At 50.4% G+C, this 14,807-nt stretch overlaps 1 protein-coding gene across 3 annotated transcripts in view; it reads left to right on the top strand.

Annotated features, from left to right (window-relative positions):
• ABCA3 (ATP binding cassette subfamily A member 3) overlaps positions 1–14,807 on the top strand; it is a 64,293-nt gene that overhangs the window by 10,364 nt on the left and 39,122 nt on the right. Inside the window, exons 2-11 of one of the 3 annotated variants that reach the window (XM_037989972.2) lie at positions 83–289; positions 1,186–1,490; positions 3,319–3,367; positions 3,776–3,855; positions 3,994–4,258; positions 5,724–5,851; positions 6,604–6,769; positions 9,768–10,027; positions 12,346–12,462; positions 12,708–12,828. In XM_037989972.2, coding sequence (XP_037845900.1) covers positions 3,334–3,367; positions 3,776–3,855; positions 3,994–4,258; positions 5,724–5,851; positions 6,604–6,769; positions 9,768–10,027; positions 12,346–12,462; positions 12,708–12,828 — 1,171 coding nt within the window. In that variant the 5' untranslated portion in view covers positions 83–289; positions 1,186–1,490; positions 3,319–3,333. Of the gene's footprint in view, positions 1–82; positions 290–1,185; positions 1,491–3,318; positions 3,416–3,775; positions 3,856–3,993; positions 4,259–5,723; positions 5,852–6,603; positions 6,770–9,767; positions 10,028–12,345; positions 12,463–12,707; positions 12,829–14,807 lie in introns of all 3 variants that reach the window. The other 2 variants (XM_037989971.2, XM_037989973.2) reach the window with 2 other exon arrangements.

Below are 14,807 nucleotides of genomic sequence, written 5' to 3'. Positions count from 1 at the left end.
TTCTATTTTCTAACTTGGTAATAAGAGGTGTTTTATAATTATTTTCCAAATTACACTCAAAATACCCTCCATCTGTCCAAAGGTGCCGGAGAGTCATGCCCGTGAGCCCTGGGCCCCTCCTGATGTCCTGCGAGGCCACGGTGTTCCCAAACCTCAGGGCTGCCCTGCCCCACTCCAGAGGCTCTCAGGCCCCACCCCGGAGCCCTCTGTGTGGAGCCGCCGCCTCCTGGCCAGTTCCCCTGTAGTCCTGAAGGGAGATCTGCTGTGCGGAGCCTCTCCTGGGACCCAGGTCAGTTCCCTGGTACTGCCCTGCAGCCTGTGTGGGAAGGTGGGTGGTCTGTCTTTCTGATCTTCTCTCCCAGCCCTGGTACTGAAGAGGACAAGATTAAGCATGGGGATCTTTCCTTTCTTGACCAGACTTCCAGTAAGGGAAGTTGTCTGTTCCTCTAACCAGAAGACTTCTTTGAACCGTGACTGTTTTATATTCCTCTCTTGGTAGAGGCAGAACGTTCATCTCAGCCAAGCCCACGCCCATCTGGAATGTACTTCCCTGGGATGACGGCCCCAAACGGAGGCACTGGCCTCCTCTTTTTGCCTAAACCACTTCTAGAAACCTTCTATAAACCACGGGACTTAATGTGTGTCTTTAAGTCACTGCTGTTTTATTCATCATCAGCAACTGACTTTGAGACGGGTCTTCTACCTTATTAATTTTCAAAAAATTGGGATCATTTATTAGGTTGCCACTTATTAGCACTTCATACTATTTTAGCTTTAATTTCTTTACTTTTTAACAGTACGATTCATTAAAAGTCATATTTTAAATTAATTCTTAACTGTTTGCAGTTGTTTCATGTAAATATTTATTGACTGTCCTTTAAAGCATACATTTTGAATATGATTAGATATCAACAGTCACACCCTTAAAAAAAAAAAAAAAAAAAAAAGAGTTTTAATTTAAAAAGAGCCTTGATAGAAATGATTTTCAATGGACTGAAACCAAACCAAAAGTAAAATGGGTCATTTACAAAAAAACAAACAACCCCCTTCGCCACGCGCTGGAGTCTCCGGGGCAGTGTCGGGGAGCGCTAGCTCATGGTGGTGTAGGAACAACTCACTAATTGTTTGCCTTTCTATCCCGTGCCATCTTAACCTGGCTGATGGATGACGTTGGGTTTGGATCAGCCATGAGCGTGGAGCTGAGCAACTGAACTTGAAACTCCTCCACTGTGAGTCAAGGAGGCTTTTCCGCACATGAAGGACGCTGAGCAGGAAGGACTCCTCTCTGCCTGCAGTTGTAGCGGGTGGACCAGCACCAGGGGCTCTCTAGACTGCCCCTCCTCCATCGCCTTCCCTGCCTCTCCAGGACAGAGCAGCCACGTCTGCACACCTCGCCCTCTGTGCGCTCAGCTTTCAGAGCACGTTTCTCTTATTTCCTGGGTGTTGCAGCGCCTACCTGAACTTATTCAGACCACCTACTTCTATAGCAGGTTAGCATCTCATGTACTCAACACTCTGAGTCCAGTGTCTCTGTTCCTTTAATTTTATTTTATTTTATTTTATTTGTATAGCGATAGGGTCTTACTATGTTGCCCAGGCTGGTTTCGAACTCCTGGGCTTAAGGGATCCTCCTGCCTCGGCCTCCCAAGGTGCTGGGATTACAAGCATGAGTCACCACATCTAGCTTCTGTTTCTGATATTTGAAATTTAGTAAGACAGATTTTACCTAAATTGAGGGAATACCTTTACAGATCTAAGCTCTCGTTTCTGCTATCACTTGAATTTGATCATCTTTTGGCAGATTTTTTCCCCATTATATGTGCTAGACTTAAATATCATGTTCCTATGTAATATAGGATAGATTATTTTTTGGATGAATTTTCGTTGGATAAGTGGTAAAGATGAAAATGGCAGCTGGGCACAGTGGCTTACGCCTATAATCCTAGCACTTTGGGAGGCTGAGATGGGCAGATCATTTGAGGTCAGGAGTTCAAAATCAGCCTGACCAACATGGTGAAACCGAATCTCTACTAAAAATATATAAATGAGTCAGGCATGGTGGCAGGCACCTGCAATCCCAATTACTCGGGAGGCTGAGGCAGGAGAATCGCTTGAATTCAGGAGGCGGAGGTTCCAGTGAGCCAAGATCACGCCGCTGCACTCCAGCCTGGGTGACAGAGCAAGACTCTGTCTCAGAAGAAAAAAGAAAAAAAAGAAAAAGAAAATGGCTAGTCTTTTGCTGCGAGGCTCTGATGCCAGTACCTGTAATAACAACAGGAAAAACCAGTCTTTAGGGCCAAGGAGAGGGTGTGACTGATGGCCCCACCAGCATGTCTGTCTACCCAGGCCTGCTCCGGGGCAGCAAGGCCAGTGGCGGTCCCAATTCCAAGCCCTTCTTTTCCCCTTCCCTCCACAGCTCTCTCCAAGCTTTAAAAATCACCCAGGAGACTATGTTGAGGTTTTTTTTGTTTTTTTTTTTTTTGAGATGGAGTCTTGCTCTGTAGCCCAGGTTGGAGTGCGGTGGCATGATCTCGCCTCACTGCAAGCTCCACCTGCCGGGTTCATGCCATTCTCCTGCCTCAGCCTCCTGAGTAGCTGGGACTACAGGCGTCTGCCACCGCACTCGGCTAATTTTTTGTAATTTTAGTGGAGATGGGGTTTCACCACGTTAGCCAGAATGGACTCGATCTCCTGACTTCATGATCTGCCCACCTCAGCCTCCCAAAGTGCTGGGATTACAGGCGTGAGCCACCGCGCCTGGCTGAGTTTTCTTTTATGAGTTCAGTATCGGTTAAGAATAAAGGGCGTGGAATTCTAAAAGCCTGAATATTTTGCTAATAAATAGCAAATCCATATTAACCACCGAGAACATCCCAGTAGCATTTATCAAATGATAAATAGCACTACAAGGATGAAGCTGGAGGATTGCTTGAGGCCAGGAGTTTGAGACCAGCCTGGGAAATAGAGCAAGACCTGGTCTCTACTAAAAATTAAAAACATTAGCCAGGTGTGGTGGCATGCACCTGTAGTTCCAGCTACTCAGGAGACTGAGGCGGGAGGATCACGAGCCTGGGAGTTTGAGGCTGCAGCGAGCTGTGATCGCACCGCAGCACTCCAACCTGGGCAACATAGTAGGACCCTGTCTCAAAAAAAACAAAAACAATTTTAAAAACCACTACAGAAGTCAGAGTGCATATAAAAAGCATGTCATTGATCTTCCATTCAGCAAGGAACAAGTCAGGCTCCAAAAAGACTATGCTCTTTGGTTTTCTTTGGTGTCTGTTTGTTTGTGACAGAGTCTTACTCTGTTGCCCCCAGGATGAAGTGAGTGGCATGACCTTGGATCACTGCAACCTCCGCCTCCCAGGTTCAAGCAGTTCTCCTGCCTCAGCCTCCCAAGTAGCTGGGATTACAGGTGCCCGCCACCACACCCAGCTAATTTTTGTATTTTCAGTAGAGGGGGTTTCACCATGTTGGCCAGGCTGGTCTCAAACTCCTGATTTCAAGTGATCCACTTGCCTCGGCCTCCCAAAGTGTTGGGATTACAGGCGTGAGCCACTGTGCCCAGCCAAAAAGACAGTGCTCTTTGTGTATGCAGGGTAGAGCATTGAGGGTGGGCATGCCACAGGCCTTGTCCCCTTACTTCCAGGGGTGTTTGGAGTTAAAATGACACAAAAGACGGTGAGAGACGTGGAGGAAAAAGGGTCCGTGGCTTTTCCCCCACATCCCCACTCTCATTGCGCACCCATGCTCTCTGTCTTTGGTCTGTAACTAGCACTGGGCGTCCTTTCCAGCAAGACGATGGCTGTGCTCAGGCAGCTGGCGCTCCTCCTCTGGAAGAACTACACCCTGCAGGTGCGTCCAGACCCCGGAGGGAGGTCAGCTGCGTGCCCAGCCCCGAGGCTTCTGGGGACACCCTTGAGGGAGGGGTTGTTTGCATGCCCCTGATTCTGCCTTGCAGCCCATCAGTGTGCCGTGTTGTATCTCTTCCAGAAGCGGAAAGTCCTGGTGACGGTCCTGGAACTCTTCCTGCCATTGCTGTTTTCTGGGATCCTGATCTGGCTTCGCTTGAAGATTCAGTCGGAAAATGTGCCCAATGCCACCATCTACCCAGGCCAGTCCATCCAGGAGCTGCCTCTGTTCTTCACCTTCCCTCCGCCGGGAGATACCTGGGAGCTCGCCTACATCCCTTCTCACAGTGACGCTGCCAAGACCGTCACCGAGACAGTGCGCAGGGCACTTGTGATCAACATGCGAGGTGAGACATGCCAGGGCTCTCGGTGCCGGACCTGGTGGTGTCTCCGCGGGGCTGGGCAGGCAGGGGTCAAGCCCAGAATCTGCGAAGCAGCTGGGTGAGGAGCTCACCCTGTCCAGACTTGACCTCTGTTTCCTCCCACATCACTACTTCAACCTGTAAAAGACCCTGCTTTCCCTTAAACCTCTACCTGCCTGCGAGTAAATAGCAGTCTCCTTTGGGTCCGATAGCACTGTCTCAATCCCCACCAAAGGGACCCTGGTGACATTTTAACCCGTGGGGCAGAACAGGTAAGAAAATGCACCTGCCTGCATTTGCCTCAGGCTCCTTTCTGTTCCCTCATTTTACAAAAGACATTACTGGTCTCCAGGACTCTATGAGCAGAGTCCAATAAGATAGACAAGAAAAGTAGCAGATATTGGGACTTAAATACAACCTGACAGAAAAAAGGAAAAAAGAAAGTGAGGTTTTTGCTTGCCTGATGGCATTAAGACCAGGAAGCCATCAAGCCCATCTAACATCAAGTCTCGTCTTGGTGGCTGAGCCACCCAGGGAATCCCTCACCTTCTCTGTGGCCATGCCTCCTTGTACAATGGGATCAGGGCTGGCCGCCCACCTGTCCAGAGCTGTGAGGGCCCCGGGGAGCAGCAGGTGCAGCAGCCTTAGCAATACCAGGCCCTGGAACTGCATCTGACAGTCAGCAGGGTGGACAGGACTTTACAGGGATGCCTGGGTGTACTTGAGCCAAGGAAAGCCCTTTTGTAACAAGGTTTGAGCGTGTGGCACCAAGAATCTTTTCTGGGACGTGGTTTCGGGTGGGCAGCTCTGAAAACAGTGCTGAGAAAACCTGAGAAGGAAACTCCCGCTGCGTGTGCTGCTCACCATTCCTAACCCTTTGCTATCGGGATGGAAGGTGTCGTCCATTTTCCCCTCCTCATTTGGGCATTTACCTCCCAGGCTTGAATTCCACGTAGCAAACACTCTCAGAGGAAGTGCCTTGGTCCCTCATAAAATGATGACAGTAAAACCCTTTCTGAATTGTAAAAGAGTATCCGGATGATAGAAAAAACCTTTGAGACACTCTGAGTTAGTGTCCACTCCATTTCTAAAAACACACCATTCTGGTTTTGAGACAGAGAAGCCACCCCGGGCTGCAGAGCCCTGTGCAGGGTGGGTGGTGGGTTTGCGCTGCTGGGCCTTGCTGCAGGTGCTGCCCAGAGCCTCCAGCTCTGCTCCGAAAAACCGCGCCGGGAGAACCCCCTGCCTAGGGCCCTGACCCTGCCGTTCTGCCCTCCTTGATGGCAGCCTGTCCCTCTGCCAAAGATGAAAGCCGCCTTGAGTCTCAGGAAGGGTTTACAAAGCCCTAGAGGGTTTGCCGTCTTTCATCTGCCGGTGACCTGAACCACCCAGATTTTTCAAGGAGGAGGGTAGATTGGGCAACCACAGCTCCCGTGCTCTCTCTCCACAGTGCGCGGCTTTCCCTCTGAGAAGGACTTTGAGGACTACATTAGGTATGACAACCGCTCATCCAGCGTGCTGGCCGCCGTGGTCTTCGAGCACCCCTTCAACCACAGCAAGGAGCCCCTGCCGCTGGCGGTGAGACGTGCGGCCGGGCCAAGCAGTCGCAGCCCATCAGCAAGGCCTCCGCTTCCTCCCGCGTCACTAGTTCAACCTGTAAAAGGCACTGCTTTCCCTTAAACCTCTGCCTGCCTGCGAGTAAATAGCAGTCTCTCCTTTGGGTCTGATAGCACCATCACAGTCCCTGCCAAGGGGACCCTGGTGACATTTTAACCCATGGGGCAGAACAGGTTAGAAAATGCACCTACCTGTGGCCGCCCCAAGCTCCTTACTGTTCCCTCAATTTATGAAAGACATTACTGGTCTCCAGGCCTCTGTGGACAGTGTCTGATAAGATAGATAAGGAAAGTAGCAGATATTTAGGACTTAAATACGATCTGGCAGAAAAAAAGGAAAGAAAGAAAGTGAGGTTTTTGCTTACCTGATGACATTAAAATTAGGAAGCCATCAAGTTCATCTAGCATTGTGGTTGGTGGCCCTCCAGGGATCCTGAACGCTTGGTGGCACTTCACATTGGAATTAAGAGAGGAATGGCCGAGAACCACCCCCCAAAAGGGGCCCCTGTGTGGCTCCCTGCTCCTGCTGGGACAGGGACCACTCAGTGTGACATTCCGGGGCCCACTGGAGATTCTCAGAGGCGGGGGAGTGGTGAGTTCTCGGCCATGACAGCCTTGGCGGTGACAGCCCCCCAAGCACTCTCCCACTCCACCTTGTTTTTGCCCCTCTGTCTGGATCTCTCGGAACAGCTGGTTTTCTCTTTGTTTCCACAGGTGAAATATCACCTACGGTTCAGTTACACACGGAGAAATTACATGTGGACCCAAACAGGCTCCTTTTTCCTGAAAGAGACAGAAGGCTGGCACACTACTTCCCTTTTCCCGCTTTTCCCAAACCCAGGGCCAAGGGAACCTACATCCCCTGATGGCGGAGAACCTGGTGAGAAGCTCGGTTAGGGTTCATGTTACCAGCCTGGGGTATTGACTAGTGACAGTTACATGGCGGCAGCCCCACCTTTCTAAAGTATTTCTTGAAGAAATACTTTCAGGAACATTTACTCTTGTTTATAGGAAAAGTAAAACATCCAGCATAACTGGTTTCTAAAAGACTAAAATAATCCTTGAAGATAGCGAAGGCCATCTCCCTATATTCTGGAAGACGTGCTCTTGAATGAAACATTTGTATTTTGGCTTTTTTTTTTTTTTTTTTTTGAGATGGAGTCTCTCTCTGTCGCCCAGGCTGGAGTGTGGTGGCACAATCTTGGCTCACTGCAAGCTCCGCCTCCTGGGTTCACGCCATTCTCCTGCCTCAGCCTCCCAAGTAACTTGAACTACAGGCGCACGCCACCACGCCCAGCTAATTTTTTGTATTTTTAGTAGAGATGGGGTTTCACTGTGTTAGCCAGGATGGTCTCAATCTCCTGACCTTGTGATCCACCCGCCTCAGCCTCCCAGAGTGCTGGGATTACAAGCGTGAGCCACCACACCTGGCCTATTTTTTTTTTTTTTTTTTTTTAGACAAAATCTTGCTCTGTCGCCAGGCTGGAGTGCAGTGGCGCAACCTCAGCTCACTGCAACCTCTGCGTCCCAGGTTCAAGCAATTCTCCCGCCTCAGCCTCCCAAGTAGCTGGGACTACAGGCGCACACCACCACGCCCAGCTAATTTTTGTATTTTTAGTAGAGATGGGGTTTCACCATGTTGACCAGGATGGTCTCCATCTCTTGATCTCATGATCTACCCGCCTTGGCCTCCCAAAGTTCTGAGATTACAGGCATGAGCCACTGCGCCCAGCTGTATTTTAGCTTTTAAAAGCTTCAGTTTGAGTCCTTGGGGCTTGGTTTACATTTTCCTTTTCTTCCTGGCCTTCTCTGTGTACAGACTGACTGGCATTTGTAGCTCCATGGTCCTTGTACACCTGATCCATGGTTTGACGGAATCAGTGTGGTGTTCATGGAAGCCAGATCTTGTTTACTCTGATGCCCCATCAGTGTGTGTCTTCGTGTGGACGTGGCAAGCAGTTGGAATATGTGCCTCCTCTGAAGCACGGTCTTGTCTTGGAACTGAACTAGGGACAGCCAAGAAGTGACTTGGACACAGGCCTAGGCTTAGCTGTCAGGCCAGGCAAGACCCCACTACAGGTTCTGGGTGGAAGTCCAGGGTGTTCTGGAGAACGCCATATTTCACGGGTCTGGCAGGAGGCAGAACTCATGGAAGTTTGAAACCCATGAAAGTCACAGCAATGTCCCGTCCCTCCATGAGGCTTGACTCTGAGACACAAGCACCAGGCAGGCAGGAGGCAGCATGCATGTAGCCAGTGCTTAGCGATGTCCCTTATTGGTGCCAGGGCTGCCACCAGGCTAATGCTTTAGGGCAAGATTTTACATCTGGAAAAGGAACTAAGGTGAACAAGACCTGGCATGGGATGTGCGAGGTCCCAGAGCAAGGCCTTTGACAGGTCATCCAGCCTGGGGCTCAGGAGAAGCTATGTCCGGCTGTCACACATGATGCTTGCTGCCTGCAGCAGGGGACTGCAGTGGGGGACACTGGCTGCTGAGACTGGGGACTGGGCAGGAGTTCATGAGCTCCCTCCTGTTTTTGGGGAACAATTCCCTAAGCTTGGAAGCAAGAGAAAAGCAATCTCAAAGGAAAAGACTGACAGGTTTCAGCATGTACAAACTGAAAATTTGCCCAACATGAAAAGGTCTAATGGTGATTTAAAAAAAAAAAAAAAAAAAAAAAGCACGTAGCAGACTGGGGAAAACCTTTGTGGCAAATGACACAGAGCAAATATCTTTTGTTAGAAAAAAACGTTTTGTTACTAAGAATAGTTGGTTAGTCCTCAGCAAGACAGAGAACCTGAGGGGGAAGAAAAGTTGGCTGGAAAAACCAGCTCCTAGGAAAGCCCCAGGAAATAGAACGTGTGTGAGACTGGCATGGCGCAGGGACTGGTCAATTGTAGCCCCAGTTTTGCCTCCAGATGTCCATGCCTTACACCTACTAATACGCCTGATGATAATTCAGCCCTCACGGCTGGGCACAGTGGCTCACACCTGTCATCCCAGCATTGGGAAGCTGAAGCAGGCGGATCACCTGAGATGAGAAATTTGAGACCAGCCTGGCTGGCCAACATAGTGAAACCCCGTCTCTACTAAAAATACAAAAAAAAAAAAAAAAAAAAAAAAGCCAGGCATGGTGGCATGCACCTATAATCCCAGCTACTTGGGAGGCTGAGGCAGGAGAATTGCTTGAACCCAGGAGGCAGAGGTTGCAGTGAGCTGAGATCTTGCCACTGCACTCTAGCCTGAGTGAGAAAGCGAGACTCTGTCTCAAAAAAAAAAAAAACAAGGCCAGGCGTGGTGACTCACGCCTGTAAACCTAGCATGTTGGGAGGCTGAGGCGGATGGTTCATGAGGTCAGGAGATCGAGCCATCCTAGCTAACATGGTGAAACCCTGTCTCTAATAAAAATACAAAAAATTTAGCTGGGTGTGGTGGCGGGTGCCTGTAGTTCTAGCTGGGTGTGGTGGCGGGTGCCTGTAGTTCCAGCTGTTGGGGGGGCTGAGTCAGGAGAATCGCTTTAACCTGGGAGGTTGAGGTTGTAGTGAGCGAAGATCGTGCCACTGCACTCCAGCCTGGGCCACAGAGCAAGACTCCATCTCAGGAAAAAAAAAAAAAAGTGATCATGTGTGTGATTTTTTTGTATGTTGCATTAGTTACAGAGTGGAAGTGACAATCACATCACTCTTCTCATTTGCTGTCAGTGTGTGGTGCGTTTCCTTCCTTCTCCCGTGTTACCACTGAGCCGCCATGGGGGTCCTGAGCCGAAGTCACTCTGTTGCCCCAAGCATCCCTTCCCCCATGGACCCCATGCACATGGCCCTCTGCCCTCAAGAGCAGCTCCTTGAGGTGGCTGGGCCATCTTCTGCTCCTGTACCCAGGGTACATCCGGGAAGGCTTCCTGGCTGTGCAGCATGCTGTGGACCGGGCCATCATGCAGTACCATGCTGATGCTGCCACACGCCAGCTGTTCCAGAGACTGACGGTGACCATCAAGAGGTTCCCGTACCCGCCGTTCATTGCAGACCCCTTCCTCGTGGCCATCCAGTACCAGCTGCCCCTGCTGCTGCTGCTCAGCTTCACCTACACTGCGCTCACCATTGCCCGTGCTGTCGTGCAGGAGAAAGAAAGGAGGCTGAAGGTGACTGCCCGCATTGACTTCCCAACACTCTAGAAACTGCGCTGTCCTGGGGAGGCCATGTCCAAGGGCTTGGTGTTTTGGTATTAATTTTTCTTTTTTTGTTTTTGTTTTTTTGAGACAGAGTCTCGCTCTGTGTCCCAGGCTGGAGTGCAATAGCGCGCAGTCTCTGCTCACTGCAAGCTCTGCCTCCAGGGTTCACGCCATTCTCCTGCCTCAGCCTCCTGAGTAGCTGGGACTACAGGCGCCCACCACCACGCCCAGATAATTTTTTGTATTTTCAGTAGAGACAGAGTTTCACCGTGTTAGCCAGGATAGTCTCAATCTCCTGACCTCGTGCTCCACCCACCTTGGCCTCCCAAAGTGCTGGGATTACAGACATGAGGCACCGCGCCTGGCCTAGTATTATTTTTTCTTAGAGACAGGGTCTCGCTCTGCCACCCAGGCTCGAGTGCAGGGGTGCAAACACAGCTCCGTGCAGCCTCAACCTTCCCTTGCTCAAGTGATCTTCCCACCTCCACCTGCCAAGTAGCTGGGACTACAGGTATGCACCACCACAGCCAGCTCATTTTTTTTGTTGCAGAGGTGGAAGTCTTTCTATATTGCCAAGGCTGGTCTCAAACTCTTGGCCTCAAGAAATTCTCCCATTTCAGCCTGCCATAGTGCTGGTATTACAGGCATGAGCCATTGCACCTGGCCAGGGGCTCATTTTGAGGCTGCCCGGTTGTTGATCTGCTTGGTGCCATAAATAACTTTCATAAAACTGTGCAGCATTGAGGGAGTCAGCAGTGGGCTATAAAATGATTCTGAAAAAAATTGTGTGCACATAGACTTGTATAGATACACAGATCAAACAAACAGGGCAAAATGTGAAACTGAACCCAAGCAGTGGGAATGTGAGAGACTATCGTGCTCCTCTTCTCGCTGTTCCGGAGGTCAGAAATGATGCATAAGAAAGGGCTAACCCTGGGCATTGGCACACACCTGTAATCCCAGTACTTTGGGTTGAGGCGGGTGGATCATTTGAGGTCAGGAGTTCAAGACCAGCCCGGACAACACGGTGAAACCCCGTCTCTACTAAAAATATAAAAATTAGCCAGGCGTGGTAGCGTGTACCTGTAATCCCAACTGCTCGGGAGGCTGAGGCATGATAATCGCTTGAACCCAGGAGGTGGAGGTTACAGTGAGCCAAGATCGTGCCACTGCACTCCAGCCTGGGCAGCAGAGCAAGACTCCAAGAAAGAAAGAAAGAAAGAGAGAGAGAAAGAGAGGAGAGAGAGAGAGAAAGAAAACAGAAAAAAGGAAGGAAGGAAGGAGAGAGAAAGCAAAGAAAAAGAAAAGAAAACAAAGAAAGAAAAAAGAAAAATGAAATGAAAGAAAGAAGGAGGGAGAGAAGGAAGGAAGGAAGGAGCTTAATTTTTAACTTTATTTTTAATTAACTTCAGTTGAAACGGCCACACCCGGCTGCTGGCTGCCATATTGGTCAGTGTGGCTGCCCCAGGACTCCCCAGCCACTTTTGGTCAGTGGAGGAACTGGGTTTCCTCATCACCACTCCTGACTCCTTAGTGGGGCAGGTGAGGAAGGAAGGTGTGGTCAGAGCCGTCCCATCACTGCGCCTCATCCTTCATTGCAGAGGTTCTGGGCCCCTCCTTTCAGAGTAGGGGAGGACAAGGGAATGAATGGCTATGGCATCCACAGCTATGGTCTGATCTGCTGTCACGTCTCATGGCCAAGGAGGCTGGTGTTGGTGTGGTTGGGAATGTTGCACAGCTTCGGGGGACAATCTCAAGTACCAAGAAAGACTGGGGAGCATGCGCTGGGAGTGTGGAATCGCTCCACAGACTAGAAGGCTGGCTGGGTGCAGTGGCTTATACCTGTAATCCCAGCAGTTTGGGAGACTGAGGCAGGCAGATCACTTGAGCCCAGGAGTTTGAGCAAGATGAGCCTGGCCGACATAGTAAGACCCTGTCTCTACCAACAAATTTTTAAAAGGAACTGGGCGTGGTGGCAGTCATCAGTAGTCCCAGCTACTCAGGAGGGTGAGATGGGAGGCTCGCTCGAGTCCAGCAGTTCAAGGCTGCAGTGAGCTATGACTGTGCCACTGCACTCCAGCCTGGGTGACACGGCGAGACCCTGTCTCCAAAAAAAAAAAAAGAGGAAAGGTAGGAGAGGGCAGTTTTATTTTCCACTCGAGGTTAAACGTTGTCTAATGCGGGGCTGCTGGGACAGTCGGACTCAGGCCTGCTGCCGTCCAGCCTGGCACATGCCATCCTGGCGGGCAGTGGCGGGCCCCCAGCAGCGTGGCAGCTTCTCTCCCCAGGAGTACATGCGCATGATGGGGCTCAGCAGCTGGCTGCACTGGAGCGCCTGGTTCCTCTTGTTCTTCCTCTTCCTCCTCATTGCTGCCTCCTTCATGACCCTGCTCTTCTGTGTCAAGGTGAGCGTGGCGTCAGTGGGGCTCTGGCGAAGACGGGGAGAGCCAGGGTACCCCAGGAGGGCCCTCTTGGGAAGAACTCTGTGGTCAGCGACTTCAGAGAGAGTCTGTCCCTCATCGGGGGGGAGGAGCGGTGGATGTCCCACTCCTCTTGGTGGAGCCAGGTCCCTGTGAGCAGGGATGGTCAGGAGTCCTCCTGGTCCACCTCCGCTGGCCTGCCCCACCTGACTCCTGCCTGCATCCTGCAGGTGAAGCCGGATGTAGCCGTGCTGTCCCGCAGCGACCCCTCCCTGGTGCTGGCCTTCCTGCTGTGCTTCGCCATCTCTACCATCTCCTTCAGCTTCATGGTCAGCACCTTCTTCAGCAAAGGTGAGTCCCAGTCATGGGGCAGAGTGGGGTTGCCAAGGGGCCAAAGGCCATCTGCATGGAAATAACCCAGAGGCTGTGATCGGAAGGGAGAGGGGCCTGGTGGACCTGCCCAGGGAGGAGTTGACCAGGGGAAAGTTGGACTGGGAGGAGGAGAGTCATCGTAATTTAGGGAGAAGGAGAATTCAGAGAAGGTAGGTGTGTGACTGGTCATGCCAAGTGCTGTCCAGCTGCCCAAAGGGACTGTGAGCCAAAAGTGAGGACTGTGAGCCCAGCTGTGTGCAGAGCCTTGCAGTGACAGTTATGCTGAAGGTAGTTTCTCGTGTCTGGATTGTGTGTGTTCACTTTGTTATCGTTCTCCTTTGCTGCTTTCTTCTCCTTTCCTGCCTTCTGTTGGGCTGATAAAGTCTTTTCTCGTGCCTTTTACCTCGGATGGTTCAGAGGTTATAAGTTGTGTTTCTCTTTCTTTAGTGATCGCCTTTAATATTTCACTTAATTACTTACCTCTAAAATTCCAAAAAGTGAAGTTACTCAGTATGCCCAGCCTCCTCCCAGATAAAACTCCAATCTCACCACCACTCTAAGTACTTATTAGAGGTTCCCTTTTTTTTTTTTTTTTTTTTTTATTTGAGACAGTGTTGCTCTGTTGCTCAGTCTGGAGTACAGTAGTATGATCTCAGCTCACTGCAATCTCTGCCTCTGGGGTTGAAGTGATTCCTGTGTCTCAGCCTTCTGAGTAGCTGGGATTACAGGCACACGCCGCCACTACTGGCAAATTTTTTTTTCTTTTTTTTAATGCGTTTTTAGTAGAGACGGAGTTTCACCATGTTGTCCAGGCTGATCTTGAACTCCTGACCTCAAGTGATCCACCCTCCTTGGCCTCCGAAAGTGCTGGGATTACAGGTTGAGCCACTGCGCTTGGCCCTTTTTTTTTTTTTTTTTTTTTTTTGAGATTACCTCTTATTCTGTTGCCCAGGCTGGAGTGCAGTGGCACAGACACAGCTCACTGCAGCCTTGAACTGCTGGGCTCAAGCTGTCTTCCGGCCTCAGCCTTCTGAGTAGCTCGAACCACCAGTATGTGCCACCACACCTAGCTTTTTTTTTTTTTAGAGATGAGTTCTCACCATGTTTGCCAGGCTGGTCTGGAACTCCTGATCTCAAGTGATCCTCCTACCTCAGCCTCTCAAAGCATTGGGATTACAGGTGTGAGCCAACATGCCTGACCTCCTAACTTTTATTGTTGTCTAGTTTGTTTTATCATTTAAGAAAACCTAAGTGACCAGGGATGGTAGCTCACACCTGTAATCCCAGCACTTTAGAAGGCCAAGGCAAGAGGATCACTTGAGCCCAGGAGTTTAAGACCAGCCAAGGCAACATGGCAAGACCCTCTAAAAAAAAAGTTTAAAAATTAGCCAGGTGACCGGGCGCAGTGGCTCACGCCTGTAATCCTAGCACTTTGGGAGGCCAAGGAGGGCGGATCATGAGGTCAGGAAATGGAGACCATCCTGGCTAACACAGTGAAACCCCATCTCTACTAAAAATACAAAAAATTAGCCAGGCATGGTGGCGGCACCTATAGTCCCAGCTACTCGGGAGGCTGAGGCAGGAGAATGGCGTGAGCCCGGGAGGTGGAGCTTGCAGTGAGCCAAGATCGCGCCACTGCACTCCAGCCTGGGCGACAGCGAGACTCCATCTCAAATAAATAAATAAATAAATAAAATAAAAATTAGCCAGGTGTGGTGGCACAGCCCTGTGGTCCTAGCTACTTGGGAGGCTGAGATGGGAGGATTGCCTAAGCCCAGGAAGCAGATGTTGCAGTGAGCTGAGTTTGTACCACTGCATTCCAGCTTGGGTAATGAGAGGGACCCTATCTCAAAAAAAAAAAAAAAAAAAAAAAATCATAGACAGTTGTTTCCTATGTGTCATTCCTGTGCTTTGCCAACATATTTGATGTGCATGTGATTTTCGTGTACCCAGCCTCT

This window comes from Chlorocebus sabaeus, chromosome 5 (genome assembly GCF_047675955.1).
Source record: "Chlorocebus sabaeus isolate Y175 chromosome 5, mChlSab1.0.hap1, whole genome shotgun sequence".
Lineage (NCBI taxonomy): Eukaryota > Metazoa > Chordata > Mammalia > Primates > Cercopithecidae > Chlorocebus > Chlorocebus sabaeus.
This window is presented reverse-complemented; position numbering and strand designations above follow the sequence as displayed.